At 39.4% G+C, this 23,385-nt stretch overlaps 2 protein-coding genes across 2 annotated transcripts in view; one reads left to right on the top strand and one right to left on the bottom strand.

Moving 5' to 3' along the window:
• Positions 1 to 2,164: 2,164 nt before the first annotated feature.
• Positions 2,165 to 8,179, top strand: CRYBA1 (crystallin beta A1). The gene is made up of 6 exons (XM_047080702.1): positions 2,165 to 2,195; positions 3,796 to 3,860; positions 4,831 to 4,949; positions 6,164 to 6,305; positions 7,221 to 7,363; positions 8,032 to 8,179. The coding sequence occupies exons 1-6, from the start codon at positions 2,165 to 2,167 to the stop codon at positions 8,177 to 8,179; spliced, it is 648 nt and encodes a 215-aa protein (XP_046936658.1).
• Positions 8,180 to 8,919: 740 nt separating this feature from the next.
• Positions 8,920 to 23,385, bottom strand: part of NUFIP2 (nuclear FMR1 interacting protein 2) — a 30,571-nt gene continuing 16,105 nt past the window's right edge. Inside the window, exons 3-4 of the mRNA XM_047080700.1 lie at positions 19,672 to 19,704; positions 8,920 to 17,486 (exon numbers count right to left, since the gene is read on the bottom strand). Coding sequence (XP_046936656.1) covers positions 17,434 to 17,486; positions 19,672 to 19,704 — 86 coding nt within the window. The 3' untranslated portion in view covers positions 8,920 to 17,433. The remainder of the gene's footprint in view (positions 17,487 to 19,671; positions 19,705 to 23,385) is intronic.

Below are 23,385 nucleotides of genomic sequence, written 5' to 3'. Positions count from 1 at the left end.
CCCCCTTCCATACACACGTGATAGTTTTGTGCGTGTGGGTTTGAGCTTCTTGACCAAACATAAAAGCCCACTTTTCTGTAAAAATTAAAAACGGGCTCAATCAGTCTTCATTATACTAACACTTAAATAGGGTGTAAAACTCCCACATTGAGGTGCTGAGAGCATATGAAGCACAAAGACAACATATGCAGGTCGTTTGTCGCTCGGGTAAGGACTATATCAGAATTACCTCTGTGCCTCCAGAGTTGCAAAACCTCATCACAGGATGTCATTCATTTATTTATCTGATCACTCAAAATGTATTTATTGAGCTAGGAGTTATGCCCAGAACTGAAGATACAATGACAAACAAGACGGATGAAGCCCCTGCCCTCATAGAGCATGAAGTCTAATAGAAGAAGCAGATACTTAAACAATCAGCTTTTTTATTTTCAAAAATAGCTTTAATTATCTTGATAGAAATTGTGTCCACATTGTTCGAAACCCAAGAAGTACAGAAAAATATACTGTGAAAAGTTTTGTCCTCTACTTGAGCCCTGAGTGCCTCAGTTTCCCTCCTTGGAGCCCAATATTTCTAGTATCTAAAGTAATTCCTACAGCATTATCAATGCAATACTTAGAGAAGTACAGGGTGCATGAGGGACCACTGCAGGGTCCCTAAGCCAGTCCAGGGGGTAGGGAATGAATGAATGAATGAATGAATGAACAGATGACCAAATAGGTATTTCCCTAAGACCCCAATTCCGCGGAGGAAGAGAAGGAAAAGTGAGGAAGGACCACCAGCCATGGACAGTGGGTTCCATAAGCCCTTGCATGGTCACCAGCTGGCCAGAACCTACCATGATCCCCAAGTCAACTCTGTCCCTTGCCAGCCCCTGATCCAGACATCACCAATTAATCCGGCAGCAGAAACATTCAGGGTGGCACATTGTGTTTAGCATCAGACCTGTATGTTTGGAATGTTCTACCCAAATCTGCACATACTTGTGTATATATCAGAACTTGTTCCCTGGTTTTTGGTTCTAAGATAAAGCGGCTCCAAAGAACCTTGAGTCACAGACTAGAGAGATTGGCAGAGGGATTGGGAGAACTTTACTGGGAAGAGGTCCTTCCTCTCTCCAAGCTGCCATGGAATTTTTCTCCAGTATCTGTCACCAGCAAGAGAGTAGAGTAATAAGCAATAATAACCCCATAACGTGTCAGGTAGATACTATCTCCTTTTGGGGGGTTGAGAGACACTGAGTGACTTTGCCCAGAATCACCTAGCCAACAGAGCTGGGATTTGAACCTGTGTCTGCCTGCCTCAAAGCCCTCCTCACCCACTGCAAGCCTCTGCTCCTCAGAGCAGCTGTGCTATTTGAGCCACACGTCCTCCCCTCAGGGCTTCTGGGGAAGCCAATGATTCCCCTACACTAATCTCACCAAATACCCCGAACTTCCAGAGAGAAATCATTTGAATCTTTAGGATATTATAGGCATAGTACCTCGGGCCTGTGAGGTTTCCAAGGTCCTGAAACAACGTAGTCACAGCCCAGAAAGATATACTGGCTCCAAATTTTTAAAACAAAAGCGCAAAATTAAAAGGAATATTTAATAAAATAGCTATGGAGAGATTCCTGTCTACGAGTCAACCATAACTGAATCCAGCCCTTACATATTTATATATAGATCTAGTATAAGAAAGATTCCTGAGAACACAGTGAACCTTCTTTTCTTTGTCTTAATGAAGTTCAGAACTGTTATAGGCCTTTCCTATTTTTTAACAACAAAAATGTATATCCTGTATGGGAAGTGAGGTGCGTTTTGATGTGTCAGGTACGACCTGGGTCTTAGGAAGTTCCCAGGGTAGCGTGAGGAGCCTGGAGAGGGGTAGGGGACAAGCACTCACACGGGGGCCTGTCCTCACCTCACAGCTGTTCTGAGATCAAGACCACGGCAGCCAAGGTCTGCAGCCCCCAGCCTTGCCCTCAGCAGCAGGGCCTCTCTGGATTTCTGTTTCCCCAGTTTAAACAAAAGCCTGAGGGATGCCTGCCCAGCAGGCTGAAGCACCAAAGCTCTGGGGATCAGGGGGAACAAAAGCAGAGGGAAAGCAGAGTGCTGACAGGGCCAGAGGCCATCGGCCACAGGGCTATAAAGGGCAGGGCTGCAGAGGAAGTGGCACCAGATGGAGACCCAGACTGTGCAGCAGGAGCTGGGTGAGTAAGGCCCTGCAGGTGTCCTGGCCCTTCCATTCCTTCCCCTGCAGAGACATGCCCAGGAGGGGCCCTGCTTTTTCTGTCTTGTGGTCAGAGCCTCGGAGGATGGCTAGAGGAGAGTAGGGAACACGGGGAGTGGGGAGGCAGCCTGCTCTCGCCACCCCAAGAGGAGTGGCAAGTGCCATTTATATGGCAATAACCACTGGCCTAGCAGTTATGGCTGGGAGGGGGCATGGGGCTCCAAGAAATGAGCAGCTTCCTGAGGCACAGGGAGAAGCCATGGGGGGCAGGAGCTGGGAAATACTTACTCAGAGGTTCAGAATGGAAAGATAGATCACAGAGTTTACATGCATCAGTCCCTGGGCCTAACACTGGCCCCAAAGAAGGGCCGTGAATGGCTGTTCTGAGCCATGAAAGCTGCCTGTCTCGTTCCCTCCTCCCCTCCCTCCTATCTTTTCTTCCTTTTACACTTCCTACCATCTTTTCTGTCGACCTAACCTCTATGAGCCTCAGTATCCTCATCTGTAAAATGGGGATAATGATAGTACCTCCCTCATAGGCCTGGTGCAAAGCTCAAATGTATTCATGCATATCAAGCATTTAGAACAGAGCCTGGCATAGAGTGAGCCACTGTTGGCTATCATTACCCCCTTTTCTTGCTCACTTTCCTTCGGTAAGTCTTTTTCTTTTTTTTTAAGTGTTTATTTATTTTTGAGTGAGAGAGAGAAAGGGAAAGAGAGCATGCGCCGGGGAGGGGCAGAGAGAGAGGGAGACAGAAGATCCCAAGCCGGCTCTGCACTGAGAGCAGACAGCCCGATGTGGGACTCGAACTCACAAACCCCGAGATCATGACCTGAACTGAAGTCAGACGCTCAATTGACTGAGCCACCCAGGCGCCCCTCAATAAGTCTTTTCCGATGCCACCCATCCTCCCCCACAACCCCGTACTGCCCGGACTTGGGGCTCAGCACGGTGCCACATCGATCAGTCAGAGGAGACCCAGACCCTGCCATTGAGATGTTCACCCAGGACACATTCGATAGAAAGGTCGGTACTCTTATGAGTGCCAGAAATCAGGAAAGAAAGCAATTCACCACAGGCTGGAAAAGCAGCAATGTCTCTCTGAGGAGGCCAGGCCAAGGCCAGGGAGGCCTAGAAGACAGAGACGGAGGGAGGGAATGGTGGCCTGGTCATGCATGGCTGGCTGGCTGGAGGCTGTGTGGAGCCAGGTGGGAGGGGACCACACATTGGTAATATGAGGGTCTGGGCTAGATGCTTGCCAAGGAGTTTATACTGGGGTGCTTGAGACCTAGGCAATGCTGCTCCCCATAGGGGGGTTCCTGGAGGCAGTCAAGAGGGCGACAGCCACACTAATCAAGAGGTCATGTCACCTGTGCGGTGTTTCACCTGTATTACTGCTAATCCTTTCAATAACTGCACACAGAAGCTTTACTGATGGAAAACAACTAGTGAGAGGCAGAGCCAGGATCCTAACCAAAGTCTATCTGTTGGACCTGATGCCCCCTTTCCTTTTCCTGTGCTCTATCACCTCATCCTCTCCCCATGAGGTCAAGTCACTGATATGTGTTTTGTCTTCCAGAAGCCCTTCCAACCACCAAGATGGCTCAAACCAACCCCATGCCGGGGTCCGTGGGGCCATGGAAGGTAAGCTCCCTGCCATCACATGGAATATTGAGTAGTTCCACAGAGGAGAGTATGAGATCCTGCCACAGAGCAGGCCCCAGGGCTGTGTTTTTTCCACGCAACAATGACCGATCAATAAAATGCCAGGTTTAGGGGAAGGGCCTACCCACCGTTGAGATGCTGTCTCAGGATGGATCTTTCAGAATATCCCATTTAGACAGAAGGATGATCCTGGAAGCCCAAATGATACCTAGTTTTCTAGGTCACCTCTCCACCACACTACTAAAGTCATCTTAAAATAGAGCAGCCCAGAGTGGATTATGATGCCATGCAGAAACCGGGGGCCCAGAAACGAAGAGATCCCACCAGATCCCAAACCAGGACTCCTGACTCCCAACCTGAACTTGATTGCAACCATTTCCTGAAGTGGCTGAAACTCAGCTTTTCACTGTTTTCCTCAACATCCCTTCAACTGGGTCAACTCTGAGGACAGCTCACAGCTTTGAGGGTCGTCCTCTAGCCAAGGTTCAAGAGCCGAGTTCTAGTACAAGGTATAAAAGGGGTTTATCACAACTCTCTCTTTATACCTTCCATTTCTGTCGAGGATGTGGCTGGAGAAGATAAGAAATAATCCACAGGAAGGCCTGGGACCCAGAATCCTTGCCTCTGGGCCACACTTCTGCAGGGAGCATGGTGGAATGACTCCACAAGGCCTTGGTCTGTCCACTGGGCTAGCTATTGTCCCTGGCAAACCATTCCCATCATAAGCAAAACCCCACAGTACATCCCTGGGCATGTAAACACCACCAACCAATGGTATTAACTCAAATTCCTTCCTATCCTGTCTATACCAGAAGAGACCCTACCAGGCATCCTGGGCTATAGCTAGTGATGGAAAACAAAGGGTCAGACAGAAGTTAAGCTCTTGACCTGGGCCTCTGTTCTTCCTGAGGTACCATATTCTAGCTCTTTCCCTTTCAATTCCATTCAGATAACCATCTATGACCAGGAGAATTTCCAGGGCAAGAGGATGGAGTTCACCAGCTCCTGCCCAAATGTCTCTGAGCGCAGTTTTGATAATGTCCGGTCTCTCAAGGTGGAATGTGGCGCGTGAGTATGGACCCCATAGTCCTTTTTTGTGGTCTCTGCAGATGGGGTGTGGAAAGATGTTCACCCAGACTCTAGTCATTTCTTGGAGACAGGCCTCCCTATGGAAGTAATCTCAAAAGAAATCACTACATGTGTAATTTAGTAACGCAAAGCTAGAAGGAACAGGAGGTTCCTAGTTGCTTGCTAGATTGGAGAGGGGGTAAAAACATGCAGACCATGCGGTGGGGCAGTGACAGTCGTTAGATCTGTGCCTCTAGAGCCCATAGGCTGCTACCTAGGATTTTCTCAGAATAGCCACAAGACCCTTTAGTTTTTCTTGTCTACAGAAAATAGAGAGGAAACTGTCAAGCTCTTTACAGCTAACTCCTTTCCTGCATGTCCCAGGGCAGCCACTACTGGCTAATTTCTCTATGTGCGAAGGAACTCAACCCCAGAACATGAGAGCCATATGAGTTCCCAGTGAGTCTTTAGGACTTTCTTGTTGATGATTAATATCTTTGGCAAGTTAGACTCTTACTTCCGGACTCTTGGCAGGGAGGTTGAGGCCTTTACCATCAGCCTGAAAACATGAGGAAAGGGCTCTCCTTTGGCCTAAGCAAAACTGGCTCTGCAGTGGATAGGCTTCCACAAGTTGCTCACCACCAAATTGAGTTAACCCTTTAAAGGGAGTAAAATACTTTAAGGTATCATCGGTAACAAAATTGATCTGAGGTGTTTTAATAAACAAGGTATAGGTGTGTGACGGTAGGAGAAAACCCACAAAGTTAAAAGGAAACAAGAGACTAGTAATCCATCAGCTGCCTGTTCATCCCTTTGCTTCCTTAGGAAGAAGCCAATAGGTTTGGCTGGAGCCAAAGCAATAGTCAGTCACTAGATCCTGAACCTGGAGCTCCAAGTAGAGAATAAGGTAACCTGGAGAGAAAGGAAATAAAACTTGAGACTGACTTTGCTAATACACATTTCTCAGGTCAGTGAAGTAGACCCTTTCAGTGGAGAATCCCAAAACAAATAGTCCATCTACAAACTTGCTTAATGCAGCTGCCAAGCTCACTCCCCACCTCTTGTGATAAATATTATCACTTCGTCGTATGGCTCTATTGGAATTGGCTTGATAGTTTACCCCACGGTTGACACCTAAAACAAAAGATGCCTTCTCCCTGAGGCCATGCAGGCTCTGAACACCATGACCAAACGTCACTACTTGTCTTTGGCAGCTGGGTTGGTTATGAGCACACCAGCTTCTGTGGGCAACAGTTTATCCTGGAGAGAGGAGAATACCCTCGCTGGGATGCCTGGAGCGGGAGTAATGCCTACCACATTGAGCGCCTCATGTCCTTCCGCCCCATCTGTTCAGCTGTGAGTCTCTGAAATGTTCACTTCTGTGCATGTTGGGGGGACACGGTAAGAGAGGGTATACAGATGGATTGACATTTAGTATTACTTCTCATCAGTTATGCTGAAATGCAGCAGGAAGGATAAAAGTATAAAAGAGAAGACACTGGTCCAAGTTTGCCATTTGTTTTTTTCCCCACTAAGAGGCATTTTCATTAAGCTAAAAGCAAGGGTGGCAGGAAGTGGGTACTCAAGAGCTCAGATCTTCTACAGCGCAGTAGGATAACTGACAGCTAGTTATGCCTGTGTACTTCATACGGGATAGTCTCAGCCTTAATGTTTGTGTAGTGTTTATATCCCCTACTGGACTTTAGGTTATTTCCAACACCATACACACACAGGCTTACTTGTTCTATTAATTTCTGTGATCTTTTCTCACGTTAGTGAATATTAATCCCTTGGTTGGCTGTTTGCTGCAAGTACTTTTTTCCCTGCTCTTATTATATTTTCTTCATGTCTTTTGTTGTCCCAAAGTATCACATCAGTTATTTGTACATTTTTTTTTAATGTTTATTTTTGAGAGAGAGAGTGCGAGCAGGGGAGGGGCAGAGGGAGAGGGAGACAGAGAATCTGAAGCAGGCTCCACATTGTCAAACTCAGGTACCTTGAGATCATGACCCGAGCCGAAGTTGGAAGCTCAACCGACTGAGCCACCCAGATGCCCATTATTTGTACATTTTAAATATTATGGTATTAAACTGGATCGGGCAGGATTAATTCTTACCACCATATTGCCTGCAATATTCTTACAATCAATGATCATGTACTTCCTTCTGTAAACCAGAAGTGTTTTGAATTTGAAAAATATGGTAATTAAAGAATTAAGATGACAGCCATAACGCTTATGCCAAATGGTTTTTAAAAATTTCTGGGTTACAGAATCATAAGGAGTCGAAGATTACCATCTTTGAGAAGGAAAACTTCATTGGACGCCAATGGGAGATCTGTGATGACTACCCCTCCTTGCAAGCCATGGGTTGGCTCAACAACGAAGTTGGTTCCATGAAGATACAATGTGGGGCGTAAGTGCAAAAACAGGGTTGGGGTACATTTCAAAGTAACTCTTGCAACTGTAAGCCTTGTGAATATTAATACATCTATGGTTACATCTTATCAGATTTCACACATTAGATCATAATTGGTATGGATGGCACATTGTAGTTATTACTAATATTCAAATTTCAAGTTGTTGGCCCTCTCAAATATTCCTCTGTGGAAGCACTTATGCTGACTACTCTTTTGCGTTTTTTCATGATCAAGGTTCATTTTCAACTAGCTGTAGCCATATTATGCTCATGAACAGTGCCTGGCACATTTAGGATGCCTATTGTTTACTTAACCTACAAGCATTCTCAATCAGTTGTGTTGAGAAAAGAGGCTCCTGGCCAGGTATTGACCAGGTTCCTAATTTTATTTTTTTTTTTAATTTAAAAAAAAAATTTTTTTTTTCAACCTTTATTTATTTTTGGGACAGAGAGAGACAGAGCATGAACGGGGGAGGGGCAGAGAGAGAGGGAGACACAGAATCGGAAACAGGCTCCAGGCTCTGAGCCACCAGCCCAGAGCCTGACGCGGGGCTCGAACTCACGGAACGCAAGATCATGACCTGGCTGAAGTCGGACGCTTAACCGACTGCGCCACCCAGGCGCCCCCCTAATTTTAATAACCTAATGTGCTTTGGATTTTCTAGCTGGGTCTGCTACCAGTATCCTGGATACCGTGGGTATCAATATATCTTGGAATGTGACCACCACGGAGGAGACTATAAACACTGGAGAGAGTGGGGTTCTCACGCCCAGACTTCCCAGATTCAATCGATTCGCCGTATCCAACAGTAGTGGATTAAAAGCCCCAAAGTAAGAGAAACCTTGCTAAGCAATCTAGAATGAGTTTTATGTTAGCTGCTGAAATCCACAATAAATGTCATTAAAAACAACAACTGTGTAGACTGAACTACCATACTTTTATATAAATCACGCTCGTGGGGCTGAGAATTTATAAAGACAAGCTTCGGTAAAACTCCGAATTCCCTTTTGTATCCTTGCAGGTCACTCACCAGACCAGATACAATTATCCTAACTCAAAGAACATAAAAACATATGAAGTCTATCAGTCTACATAGTGACAGACACACTTGTAAATGTTCTCACATCTCTTCTCATTAGCTACTCTAATATGTTGGTGTCAGCATTGGTTTTTTTTCAACTTGTGACAAATCAATGCTAAACAAACTCAGGAAGTTTCTCAAGTAAGCATTGCCATATATTTCTACATAAAGTTACAAATAAACCCAGAATCTTGGCAACTTATTCTAGTTGCTTAATTGCTGAGCTCAATTTTGGCTTATTTCAATTAGAACATATGGCTCAATGGCATGCAAAAAAACCAGGACAGCTGTTCTCACGGCTGATTTTTCAGTAAATACGCCAATTCTAAGCACTTTGATAACCTGTATGATTTGTTTTAAAGCCATGACATACGGTCATGGTACACTTAAGATGTACATCTGACCCTTTGAAAAAATTGTCATCATCAAGGCAATAATCTTAAAGTACACAAAAGATAACGCAAACACCACTGAAACTTTAAAATTTTTTATTCAACAATGTACACTTATTGTCTCTTAATTTGATCTACAAATTTCTCAAGTTTTTTTTTCTGATAAAATAAGTAAATCTGGGTATGGATGTAGAGTGTTTGTAATTTATATTTTTAAAACACTGAACATGGAGTAAGACATCAATAAAGGAAGATCATAGTGTAACTGACACTTCCTCAGATTCCATGACATCAGAAACAGCTATGGCAAATACCTAAGCAATTAGCAAAGGGGTAAATTTCTGGCCACTGTTCTTTTATCTAGAAAAGGCCTATCTTTTTTGACTGGGCAAAACAAACACTGAAAAAAGTCTTAATTGGGAGAGGGAAGGAAAAACACCCTCCAACATAACTATAGTCCACTAAGTATCCTTTCCCCCGTATCAAGAAGAGGTAACTCAGCTCGTTAAGTGCTGATGCACACAAGACACAGAAATTATTTTGCTCCTTCAGTACATACTGAACATTAAGTGAACTAGTGACAGATGCTGAGGAGTAGCCATATCATCTAAGATGATGCTACACTTCCCCCATTTATGCCTTTTAAGGCCAGCCATCATGGGTTACTTTTCCAATCTTGACTACTAGATTTAGTTTTTAACTGTCACTTTCAGAAGGATGGATTTTGCGGTTTTCAAAGTCAACAACATACAGTAAGAGCATACTTAATGACAGAGAAGTAACCCTCCTCTACAGGTAGGAAAACCCTTACAAATCAGAAATATTTCTTTTATATTGAGGAGCATGGGGAAAATACCACTAGCATTATCTTCTACTTAAGCTTATTAGCCTCTTCTATAAAAGCCCTAAGGAGATTACAAAACAATGTTTTAAAAGATGATTTGACAAACCTGGCCAGTACATCTACACAATCTTTTAAGTACACATACATGTGAAGTAAAGCTATTTAGTACATGCAGACTGCAGCAATTTAACCAAATTCGCCCAATTCCTAAACTTATTCTAATCAGCTTGGGCAATTTTTAAAAGATACACATTATCTTTAAAACAACCTGTGCTTTGAACTTTAAACAGTTGAATGATTCTAATCTCAAGTCATTCACTCAGTAAAACCAAACATGTGCTAAAGCAATAAAGGTAAAAAGGCTATCCTACCTTTAAACCAGGCTTAAGACAGAACTGTTACAGAACTCCATGTGGCAAAGGTCCTTCCCTCTTATTTGTTTGAATTACCTTCCATTTCTGTTTGACCAAATAAACCAAAATTTCCACGAGGAAGAGCATCCAAAAGTTTGTAAAGCTGATAAAACTGCCCTGTTTCAAGAAAAGCCCTTTAGTAGATACAAGTCCAGCTCTCATTCAAACTGGAGTTTATTAAAATAGGTGCCAGTTTTCCTCTCTTCTAGTTCCGCTGATGAGCTAGCCCAGAACTATTACTTTGAGCCATGTTTCTAAGGATGGTAAAGCTAAGAACAGCAAAGTAATAAGGACAGGTCACTTCTGGTAATGACACACAAATTAAACTTTCAAAACATGTGCATAGCTTTATTCATCTACTTAGATCTAACCTTTTCATGGAGCTTCAGCAGAATTCGAGTGTGCAAAATGCATTTCTAAAACGTAATGCAAGCAAAGCTTTTCACATTTACACTGGCAGGAAATACAGAGAAACTAACAAGTCACATTAGGGAGAGTTCAGATTTTTTTTTTTTTTTTTAATGACAAGAATTGCACAGTTCATTATTTTGAGACAATTGTTGCAGACATAAATATTTAAAATTTTCTAAGCCAAGGTGCTTTAACAATAAAAATTTTTAAGTTGGAAAGAGCCAATAACTTGGATCACAGCTCACATAGAATTCCAAATTAAAGTGGACTCCATTATCTCCCTAGATTTTGCAAACAATGCTTTTCATAACACTTTTTTTTTTTATAACACTAAAGGAGACAGCAAGCTGAAACTTTTTTCAAAGCACACAAGAAATGGTGTCATCACATTACTTGAAGAAGGTGCTGAGGGGGTAAAGGGAGTGAAGAATCCTTTTTACTATTTCCCACTACAGAACAGCCACTAACAGATTAAGAAAAAGAAACAACAAAAAGTAAATTAAATCACTTCCCCAGTTTATAAAACAGTTCCAGTTTGTGACAAGATCTATAACTTTAAACAGAGAGCACCAGTTGGGCGATAGAATGAGCATTTCATACTGCATAAAAATTAGTGAGGTGGTGGTAAGAACCATCAACTATCTCAGGCATTACTACATGGCCTTTCCAAACTTTTTTAATATACATGCAAGGCACATTGATATAAAAATAGATCTCTGGCCAACAAATATATTAAATAAGCAAATTAAAATTTTGGCTTGGCAATATTGGCAACATCAAAATATAACCAGATACCTTTGGACCACATATCTCATATTCCTCCACCCCATTTGGTGTTTCTTCCTCCATTATTTTGGGTTCAGTCTCCTCCAAGTCTAGGTATGTGCTTGAGAAATGACTTTTCCTCTTGTCAAGTAGCATTCCTACTATATGTAAGTTTATCTTTGCTAAGTAAAAATATACTAGAGAAGCAGAATAGCTGAGTTTTGATGGATTTGATTACACGAAATCTGATTGGCTCGGGATGGCATTATTTCTCCTCTGAATACAAACAAAAAATAAGTCCCCAGCTTATGTAGTAAACAATTGTTTTCTTCCTAAAAGATAAATCAGCAACAACCAATGAAACTTCTTTTAAGCTACTCTTCCCAAACCCTCTTTTTGAGGCAGAGAGAGGGAATAATAGAAACAAAACTAAGATTTAAAAGATTTTCAGTAGTAGAAGACATTTTAAGGCCAAAAAGCGTAATACTAACAGAATTTTTATTTTCCTAAGTTACTGCCCTTCATAGGCCAATACCATAAATAGTTATTTGTACTGATTCCCTCCTGAAGAAATATTCTAAATTCATTCACTTTTGTTAGTGGCTGTGCTACAGGAAAGGTATTCAAAGCAACTTAGAAAGGTATGGTATATAGTAATGTAAAAAGTGCATCACATTCTTGATTTTCAGTTTCTCATAGCAGCAGCAGGATTAATCCAAGACAGAAAACAGTTGTATTTCCACTCTAAAAATGCAACAATTCCTAATGAAATGTATTCAAGATTATGAAAGGATCCTCCTCTACAGACGATAATTGAAACAAGACTAATATGACAAACAGGGGCAAACTAAAGGCATTCATTCATATTTACATATTAAAACCATTTTTGTTAATAGCAAATCTTTATGTCTAGCAAAAGAAATGTTTACGAATAAAAGACATTACTAAAGCAGTATCCGTTTTTTGGAGCCTTTGTTTAGCACCTGAGGAAAAAAGGATATATGGAAAGCTATATAATTTACCTCAAGTTGGTTTCTTGGTCTGTAGAGTGTAACTTTGATATACAACAAAAGTGAAACTGAACTGGAAAATGTTTGTAGCTATTTTAATAAGGCTGTAGAAAAGGGATACTGCATTGGAATATGTTTGTAGCTATTTTAGTAAGGCTGTAGAAAAGGGATACTGCAGTATTATAAAATGGCTTTAGAACTCTGGACATAAGCAAAATTGTATGGATAAATAGAGAAGTCTGAATCAGCAATCCCATCGCATGTGAGGATGGCTGTTCCATAGGTGTCTTGCCCATAACTGCTATTGGACACTCCCAGTAATGCAGAAGCAACATACCGCTCATGTTTCCCTGGGTGTTTCTATTATGCAGACAACTTAAAATTCTATTTATTCATATGGAGTAGCAAAACAGTGTGAAATTTAAAACTCAGTAAAGCAGTGCATTTGAGGGGGGCCAATGATTTATCATTCTTTAAAACCAGCCCAGGGTGGTCCTGGCTCTCAAACATGTGAACACATTTAAGTATATTTAAAAAGAGACATTTTAAGATATTCGAAGTATAAGCCCATCTTTCTCACCATAAAATAATCCTGGTGCTCTGCTGATTAATCACATTAATAAAAATAACATCAGCATTAAGAACTAATGATACCCCGTGTATCTGCAAACTTCGAGCAGCTATCATACATACTTCTAGTCTTGTCCTCTGCCCCTCTAATCTTGGGGGAAAAAACAGATGAGCAAATCCTACCCTCTTTCAAAACCCAGCAGGTTAAGTTACGGGTAGGACTGCTAAAGAACACAGCCCACCCGAAGAATCTAATTCAACTAGTACCACATCAACAGACCTGATCACAAAAATTATTGTTCATAACATGCATCTGTCCTGCTACAGCCTGTTGTGCAGTTAGCATAGGTATACAAGAATCATGTGTTGATATGGCCCAATGGCATAAACTATACTCCTAATCCTTGGAAATGGGACTTTTATTAATTTAGTTCTCTGAAGAAAGCCTTGACTGAATGATTCTCTCCTTATTTAGAATTTAAAATCAAAGTCCTCTTCCAGTTTTCCTTGCCTGTGGCCACTGGGTAGGACACAAAATTTCACACTAAATGGCTTTCCTGTGTTTAAAAGTTTTCATTAAAAGATAGACCACTAGATGCCTCCAATTGGGTTAGTCACAAGATTAACAACCGAGTATGAAACTACCGCTGCTATGTAGTGTTTTGTGAAAAAACACAATTTGTACTGTGGACAATACTCCTAACTGAGGTTTGCCAGATTTTGCCTAGAAACTGTTATTTGAAAAACCAATGCAGCACTTTTTTTCCTTTATAAAGTTTTTGCAGATTTTGAATGACTGTGTAAGCAGATGATTAGGGGAACAGCAAAATTCTACAATGGAGAAAACTTCTCCAGCCATTTATTCCGAGAGAAAACAAACTGGCATTAACAAATTTCCTAATTATTGTCTATCCCCTCCCAGAAAGGAGGAGGAAGGGCTAACTACAGATGCTGTAAATATACTTCATGTGAAAGTTCATTACTAAGAAAGTCAGAGGAAAGGCTATGCAATTAACTTCAGTTCAGCAAAGTGGGGGCGAATAAAGAGAAAGATAAATACACCCTGTCTTTTGTGGGGAAGGGGAATTATTCAAGACATCTACAAGAGAGTGGTATGTGACACAAAAGCCTACAATCAAGACAGATTTAAAAAGAAATCTTCACCCATAATTAGTATCTTCATAGCTATTAAAAAAATAGGTCATGATTTCATTCTTAGTGCCATTTTTCAAATACTACCCTTTTTAAGATTAAAACCACCTGACTTTTAAATTCTGTGTAATGAAAACAAATGGCACAAAATAAATACAAGTTCATTCTCTGAATACTAATATAATGTCTTACACACATTCATTTACTAATTTTTACTATCTCCATCTGTCCCTCACACACACACACACACACACACACACACACGCACGTGCACGCGCGCGCACACACACACACACACACACACTCCTTTTTCAGTCTTTATAATGGAGGGATGTTAAAAATCCCCTCTAGACTGTATTTGGTTTATGCTACAGTACTAATACTCTGAGTTGAAGGAAAATTCTGTATACCAAACAGTAACACATTAATGTTATTTAAATGTGCTAAATTAATCACAGCTGAAGTTTGTTTAGAAGCTTACACAAAAATAATCAGAAAACGAATCAACTCTTAAGATTTTTTTTTTTTTAATAAGTGCTCTGTAAGGAATTGTGTGAGGACCTAAGGAGAAAGACTGCGACAAGTAGAGTTAAGTGTTACCAAACAGCACAAAGGAGATTTGTCCCAAAGTCCTGCTTGTACCTAGGCAATTAAGTCCATTACCCAATGCCCAAAAATACTGACAATATGATGGGGCACTAGGGTTCCCAGAAAGAGACATTCCTAACTATATATCTCTAACCATATAATCAAGGAAATTTCAGTGGAGAAAATCAGGGTGAAATGTTGCATTGTTTCATTTAGAAGTGAGACTCTCAAAAACCTTTGGACAAACAGATAAGGGATACATTCTTTTTGGCTTCTCTAAACATGGAGGCCTGAGGGCTATGGGAAGGGAAGTAGAAAAGCAACAAGAGATTTCTAAAGATATTTTTTAAGTAAGTGTTGCCTCTAAATTAAAAAGCCCAATTTAGACAGGGACTGTTTTGTTTTCTTTTTTAAATATATATTCATTCAACCTCTATGTCACAAACCCAGAAAGTTTCTTGTGAGTTGTGAGACAGAAGAGCTTTTAAATTCCAGGCAAGCAAAATGGACATTTTAAAAAAAGAAGGGGGGTGCAGGGGAATCTGGCCCTAAGGCGACAAGTGGTTACACAAGGCAATTGAACACACAGCAGAACTTTAAAACCTATAAAACAAACTGGAGTCTTTTTTTGTCCTTTAATCAACCTTATATCTTTTTTTTATAACTTTTTGAAAATTTTTATTTAAAAAAAAAAAAAACACAAAAACACAGACTTCTTTCACTTCAGTATGTGGTATGTTGCATTTTCCAGTTTGTTCAATGCTTTAAAGCTCAAGGATGCCTCTGCTTTCAATTGTACATGGGCCTGAAGCATCCTAGCTTTTGGCAAGCAGGCAGGAGACTCAACAAAAATCAAAATAGGAACAAGGCAGACTAAATGCAGGGCACATCTGTAAACATATTATACATTTGAAAATTACAATATCAGTAAAAGTGATACAGTTTACAGGTGAAATGAAACTATCTGGAACTGGCCTACCACAAGTTTCTGAACCTGGACTGATACAATAAGTTATTATATATATATATATTATGTATAAAAAGTTTTGTTTACATCAAGTGGAATTGGCAATCCATGCTTATACTTTTAAAATCTAAGCAGGGCAGAAATCCAGACTAAAGATATTTTCTCTACTCTAAGTTGAGTCCAACAGCTTCTTTCACAACTACTTGTTAAAAGTCTCAAATAATCAACAAAACAAGAAAACTCATCCATACTACAGTCGCTCAAAACTGGACATTTCTTAAGCAAAGGGTTTGAGCAAAAGTAGTTACCTTCTCCCCCAAATACCCCAGGGGATCCAGTCTACTTTTATTAGAAGACTACACCTCTCTCTATATAAATGCCCTGCTTTTTTTAACCTGTATTTGACATACATGGATATACTAATTTCTGTGTGTGTGTGATGTGATGCTATGTCAGGCCAGAGAACTTGTTTTTATGCCACTAACATCACCCAATCTTAAATTGGACCCTTAGTTTCTGCACACACACAAAAAAATTTATTTTAGCATGCTATATACAAGCTGCAGTGCAACAGGATGGCAATGTGATGATAAGACAGGGCTAATGCTCTTCTCTGCCCAAAAGAAAATTTCCAGAATTTCACATTATTTTCCTTAAAAAACCCATTTTGCTCTAGTAATAAAATATATTTATTAAGATATAATTAGAAGCTAATAAGCTCAGAAGTATAGTTTGCATGGAAACACACCTTCTGCAGGCAGGGTTTATCACCTCCTCACTGGCTAAAAACATGAAAAGTCTTCTAGTTTTCATGGAGTTTTTTCTTCCCCTTTTAGATATTTCTGAGAAATTAAAAGAGAATTTACAGAAAGGTACAGAAGTTTCTCTTTCGATGTTCAATGAAAAACAAGGAAAACAGCACATTTAGTGTTAGTGACAGAGAGCAAGTCTGGAGCACCTACAGTTGAAAAGCAGAGTATATTTTTGCTCCCACTTATACAATTACATTAAAATATGGGCAAAGGAATATTTTTCCATATTAAATATCTAAAGCCAATTGTTTGTTCTGTAACTTTTCTTTAAATGACACTCATGGATTCTTCACTTGTTAAAGTCCAATATGTAACCAAAGCCAAGTGAACTATGTACCACCAACTATTCCAGAATTATAGAACTTCAATGCCCTCCCCTATCCCCACCCCACAAAAAATAAAAGGAAAGAAAGAAAATTTTCCCCAACACCCCACAGAGGCTGCTTAACTCCTGGCAAGACATGCAAATCATATTCGCTAAAAAAAATACACCCCTGCAAACTTCAAGGCATTTATCCAGCATTCTCGCAGGGCTCAAAGTATAACCAAAAGATCAAAGGAGTGGGGGAAATGTTGAATCATTCTGGGTTCCCCGTGATTAGTGTATCACTTTAGTCACAGAACAAGATACAGAGATCTTTTAAGTGGATTTGCCTTTCCAGTGGGTCATTTGTTGCCCAAGTTGATGACAGCAGGAACTTTAGAACCACGCTTGGTAATAAGTCTGTATTCATTAATCACTTGCATTCACACTTAAAAACAAAAACTAACAAAAGAAAAAAGAAAAAAAAACAAAAAACTATTCAGTACCGGAGATTAAATAACCATGTGTAGTCTCTTGAAATAAATTTTGATTCCTTATGAAGTCTAATTACTTTCAGTTGCCTTTTTTTAAATAACTATATATATATATGTATATATATATATTTGTATATATTATCCTGTGATTCTACTTATGGTTCCTCTGCTGCGTTGAAGATCTAGGAGCATAAAAGCCTTGTGTCCCCCATGAACGGTGGCTCTAATGCTGCAGAAAGGTTACAAATAGGCAGTCTGGTCCTTCATTGATCTGGACTATCCATGGCTTCATTGTAAGTGATTATCCTTTTGGGATCTGGAAGGAAGGTTAAAAAATAAATACATAAATATAAGGTTTGGAATCCCAAAATGCCCATGTTCCACAACAAATTCCAAATAACCATCATCATTTTAGCTGCCTCTTTTTTTTTATGAAAACAATTTAAAGACCACTTCTTTGTAGTAACACATGTGTGATCACAACCCAATAGTCTGGCATATCCAGCAATAGGGTCCTCTAACCAGTGAGGGCTTCAACTCCTACAGATTAGAGAGGGGTTGAGTTCAGTTAACAAGGGTTATTTCAATGTGTTTCTCCCAATTATAAAAGCAGTACATTTGAAAAAAGCAAAAAACAAAAAACAAAAACAAAAAAAAGCTTCAATAATCAATAATCTAATACCAAAATAAACACTTGGATTTACTTATTTTTGTTCTTAGCAAAATGAGGCCAAAATTTATTTTAACCATAGTGGACTGTCTACTAAGGAACTGTTCCAGTTGGTATCTAGCATGAAAAACTTCAGGTTAAGTTTGGCAAAACTATCCGTTCAGTTCTAAACATGACTTATTTCTTCCTTCCTCCAAATTTCACATAGAACCACCAGTCTTTATTCTTACCAGTAGCAAAAACCTGTGATCACCTGGGTTCAAAGTATAAAATAGTCAGAATATGTCTAGGCAAAAATTCCACTGTTCTTCTGAATTCCAATTATTTAGCTGTATGCTACACCCTCTTCTGGAGAGGCAATGATTCTATTGCACACCATTTCTGCCTATCATATGAATTTTTAAAAGTATACATACTTTTAATAAAAATTAGGAAACCAATAAAACATGTCACCTAACGGAAAAGTATATAAAGACCCAAAAATAATATTAAAGATCTCAAGCTCACCTCAGCTTAAGAGTCAATCTAATTTAGTGCAGAGATAATACAATATCCTTTTTAGGACTGCAACAGCCATGCTCTAGCATCCTGCCATGAATATAATGCTCATTCTTAATAGTTAATAGCCATCTTACAGTCAATATAGGTAGGTCTACTTTTGCCGACTGTATTTTCTAGTTCTACCTTTTTTTCACTTGTATTTGAACAAGAAAGCACACAGAAAGCAACTCAAAATAATTTAAGAGCTTGCTAGTTATATTCAGGCCACAGCTGTGTTAGACAAAAGACCTGGCCTAAGTACAAGAGAGAGGTGGAAGGAGGAACAATGCTGGGGGGAAATCAGGGAAACCTACGTTTAATCTTGCCACTTTCTAGCTTACATAATAACATCTCTCACTTATATTAACTAGCAAAGTAGATGGGAAATAGGATGCAATTCAGCTACAGGGTTCTGAAAGCCCAAATGTATTAGCTATTAGTTCTCCAGACTAAAACTTACTTTATTTCAGGTATTCCAAAGCTACCACATTTTAATATTTGGAAAAGCACACAATAATTACAACCAATTTAAAATTTTTGAAAATTCCAAATATTCCAGATGTGGATTATTCAGTCACTTTGCCTTCTTGCTATTCACATCTTATACTTGTAGTTTATAAAGGAAGCTAATTTGCTATTCTTAAGATTTTTTTTTTTTAACGTTTATTTATTTTTGAGACAGAGAGAGACAGCATGAACGGGGGAGGGGCAGAGAGAGAGGGAGACACAGAATCGGAAGCAGGCTCCAGGCTCTGAGCCATTAGCCCAGAGCCCAACGCGGGGCTCGAACTCACGGACCGCGAGATCGAGCCCAACGCGGGGCTCGAACTCACAGACCGTGAGATCGTGATCTGAGCTGAAACCGACTAAGCCACCCAGGCGCCCCAAGATTTTTAACCATCTATTATTTCAGAGAATATACAGACCAAATAAGGTTTCTAAGACACCTAGTATTTTTCTGAACCATGAATTTCAGTTCTTGGGCTACCACTTGTCTACCACACAAAACAGATAAAGACTGGCTATACGTGGAAACACTTATTCATGTTGGTTTCCTAGATTAAAAATATTTATGTTCTTACTTTCACAGGAGGGAACAATGTAGTTTCTTCACCTAACAAGTAAAGAGTATTTTCATATATTGTTTCACTTATAGTGTTTCCCCAGATACAAATAATTCAAAATACAAAGACTGTTCACTTGGTAGGTGAGCTATTCCATGTTATTACCACCCAAACATAACCCAATTAGTCATTAGTACTAACATTTTAGGTAACCTAACTATTCTTACCTTGCTTCTGCAAATTCCAAACAGATTCCATTTCTGCAAAGAAAAAAAAAAAAAACAAAAACAGGCAGATTATTTTATACAGTAAGTTTTACAAAGCAAAGTTTAAAGCTATGCTTTCCACTTTAAACCTAAAAAATCTAGACTGGTTATTGCCGAGATAGAGGTAGGGTTGAAATAGCACAGTTCTGCTAAATCTCAGACATGACATTCTTATTCTCTTGGAATTCTCAAGAAGTATTCTTCAGATTACCTTAAGGGTTGATTATAGATAGTCAATAATTATCTGAAATCAAACTACCGAGAGAGCAATTCTGTTTACACAAAGAGCAAAGATATGCAGAAGAATTCTATAGATAAAATATTTCCTATAATAGCTCATTATTACTAAAAACGAGGTTAAAACAATTTTTTTTAATGTTTACTTATTTTGGGGAGAGGAGAGACAGAGTATGAATGGGGAGGGGTAGAGAGAGGGAGACACAGAATCTTAAGCAGGCTCCAAGCTCCAAGCTGTCAGCACAGAGCCCAACACGGGGCTTGAACCCATGAACCATGAGATCATGACCTGAGCTTAAGTCGGATGCTTAACCGAGTGAGCCACCCAGGTGCCCTTGAAGTATTTTTTGGCAACCCATCATAACCCAATGAGCTACCCAAGTCTTCTGAATGAAGCATCCAAATTTAATTAAGTATGATGCTTAAAACACCTTATTAAAATTTTACCTCTTTGCTATAGGCAAGTGGTTCTGTTCTTCAAACTACACCTACTCTTATTTTCTTTTTTAATTTTTTTTTAAGTTTATTTGAGAAAGTGAGCGAGCATGAGCAGGGGACAGAGAGAGAGCAAGAGAAAGAATCACAAGCATGCTCCACGTTGTCAGCACAGAGCCCAACACGGAGCTTGAACTCACAAACCCTGAGATCATGACCCAAGCTGAAACCGACAGTCAAAAGCTCAACTGACTGCGCCACCCAGGCGCTCCTACCCCTACTCTTATTTTTAACCCATAAGGTCAAAATGCTAATCCATACTCCTTTATTAGTAACACACAATCCTCATTTGCTCCAATTCCATTCAAATATGATTATCTACAAAGTGCTTATTACTTTGATATCCCACAGCAAAGAAAATATGTACATGACCAAACTGTAGTGACAGAGAAAAAGCAAGAAAAATTGTATCTGGAAGCATACCAGAAAGCTTCACAGATGGCTTATTTGAAGGCTTGATGCGTAAGACAGAAGATGACTATTATACCACAAGCACCTAAGAATTGGGACTTTGAAAGGAAATACCCTATTAAGAGATTTACAATGTAAACAAAGACAACTTAGTAGTAAGAATGAACTATAACTATGACTGAGAATAAGTGCTCTTCCCATGGCCATACAACTACCATTTTAAAAGACAAAAAAGTGACTTTATTCTCTATTACTGGATTCTGTGTAATTGTTTTCTATACAATTTATCAGTGACCAATTACAGTTAAAGAAAAATAAAACTGAAGCTCATTAAGATAGGATATATCTGGACATAGGTTACAGTTAAGGTACAACATAATCCCTCCCCAGGGCTAAAAGTATATAAATCTAAAATTATTTTTTTATTTTATGTTTACGGTTGGAGGCAAAGAATGGTAGAATCACATTCTCCCTACTTCCCTGTACTCCTCATCATATTCACTCCTAAAAACACTTTTAAAGTTTTGAAAATTTATCAGAATTGGATGTTTGGACCAATAGGTTAATTATTCAAAAAAGTCAAAGTAATTATCCAGATAAAATTGCATTCAAATTATCACAACAAGTGCCTGATAAAACAAAAACCGGGAAGTACTTCACTAGTTGTCACTTGGTCCAAGAGCTTAGATGGATGTTATGGGCTTTAAATCGCTGGGCAGAGGCCCATCCAAAGATTGGCAGGAAAAATCTCCTAGGTCTAAGGAGAGAGAATTGTAATCAATCTAATCAGGAAAAAAGAACATAAATCAGAAAAGGCTATTCGAGTCATGGCACTCATATCTATCACTTTAATATAATTTATAATTCTATTAGTGTCAGACAATTAGGAATAGTTGAAATGGTCATTAGAGCTGTTATCCTACAAATTTCTGTACCTCAGAAGAGCTTTAAGTCCAAAGATAAGTAAGCCTTTCCTTTGTTGACCTATCTTCAAAAAAACTAATTCAACAAACATATTTTTTAGCGAAAGTACAGAAATCTCACATTTTGCAACAAATTCCCAAGTTCTGTATGCATCAGTTACCTGATGCTCATTGTTAAGTTTGCTTAATGTAGAAATATATTATTTAGTTGTATGTTTAGAAAAACAAAAACTTTTCATTTTAGCCCCCTAAGCTGTAAAATATGCTTTTCTCTTCCCCACCACAAACCTCAACCTGCCCCTTCCCCTCCCATCTTTTTTTTTGGGGGGGGAAGGGGACAACACTCAAGATTGTCACAGTAACAACTATACTACTTTAAAGGCAAGCATATAAATGTTAGAGTAAAAATGAAAATAACTATTTGCAGTCACCCAATTTCTTTATTGGATTGAAGACGTTTCCCTTAGCTTAAACCAGAACATTCAGCTTTAGGTTTTAAATATATAGATTTTAAATGATTTCTGGTAAGAAAGTTTTATTACCTTCAAACAGGGCTCTGGAATAGTGAATTTGATTATGCCTTTTGAGAAGAGGAAAGAGCCATATGACCTAGCTAAAAATTAGCCATGGGCCAACTTAGCTTCTGGCCAAGAAATAAATCAGCATTATCTTAAGTGTTGAACTGAAAAATGAATGCAATTCCCCTTCTAGTTATTTAATATTAAATACTTCTATAACAAGTAGCAACTTGATTTCCTTGATTAGAATTACAAGTTTCCATGAATCAAAAAGAAAGGGAAATAAATCAAATACTATTTGCATGTTTACTGGCTACCTTACATTTTGCCCTCTTTTAAAATTTTTTTTTTTCAACATTTATTTATTTTTGGGACAGAGAGAGACAGAGCATGAACGGGGGAGGGGCAGAGAGAGAGGGAGACACAGAATCGGAAACAGGCTCCAGGCTCTGAGCCATCAGCCCAGAGCCCGACGCGGGGCTCGAACTCACGGACCGCGAGATCGTGACCTGGCTGAAGTCGGACGCTTAACCGACTGCGCCACCCAGGCGCCCCTGCCCTCTTTTAAATTACAAGTCTTAATGCAGATTCTAAGTATAAAATGAGTTATTCTGTGTAACTGTTTTAATTACCCCAACAGAAAGAAGTTGAAGAATAAGATACATCCAACTATACAAAATCATTACACAGTAATTAATCTTTCTACTTTTAATAATGCTCCCCACCCCTGGTCTTTAACTTCCCAGTTTTTGTTAGAGTTGGATCCCAGTACCCAATTATGCAAATAGTTACTGAAGAAAATTTAACATTCAACTTTCTAAAGCAGATTACTTTCTACAGAGCTCCCTACCATAAATGTCCAATAACCTAAAAATCCTAAATTCTAAGTGGATTAAAAAGTACTATTTAGGGGCTAGGAATATAGACGCAAAAACAAAGGCTCTGCCTCTGTAAACTTCGTAGAATATACAACTTTTCTAGGTAGAAGCATCAGCATGGACAAAGCTTGGTGATATTGAAGTATGAGGTGTGCTAAAAGCAGGGGGTCAGCAAAACTGACTTCTGTCTTTGCAAATAAAGTTTTATGGAAG

Source organism: Lynx rufus, unplaced genomic scaffold, assembly GCF_022079265.1.
Source record: "Lynx rufus isolate CCGP_SWC_20201006 ecotype Redwood Valley unplaced genomic scaffold, mLynRuf1.p SCAF_18, whole genome shotgun sequence".
Taxonomy (NCBI): Eukaryota; Metazoa; Chordata; class Mammalia; order Carnivora; family Felidae; genus Lynx; species Lynx rufus.
Note: the sequence above shows the minus strand (reverse complement) of the source record. Positions and strands in the feature narration are given on the sequence as shown.

Excerpts from the sequence above, each read along its gene's own strand:
- CRYBA1 (XM_047080702.1), top strand. The coding sequence starts at position 2,165 with ATGGAGACCCAGACTGTGCAGCAGGAGCTGG. Across the intron at positions 2,196-3,795 it reads GACTGTGCAGCAGGAGCTGG|AAGCCCTTCCAACCACCAAG; the intron begins GTGAGTAAGGCC and ends TTTGTCTTCCAG. Across the intron at positions 4,950-6,163 it reads CTCAAGGTGGAATGTGGCGC|CTGGGTTGGTTATGAGCACA; the intron begins GTGAGTATGGAC and ends TGTCTTTGGCAG.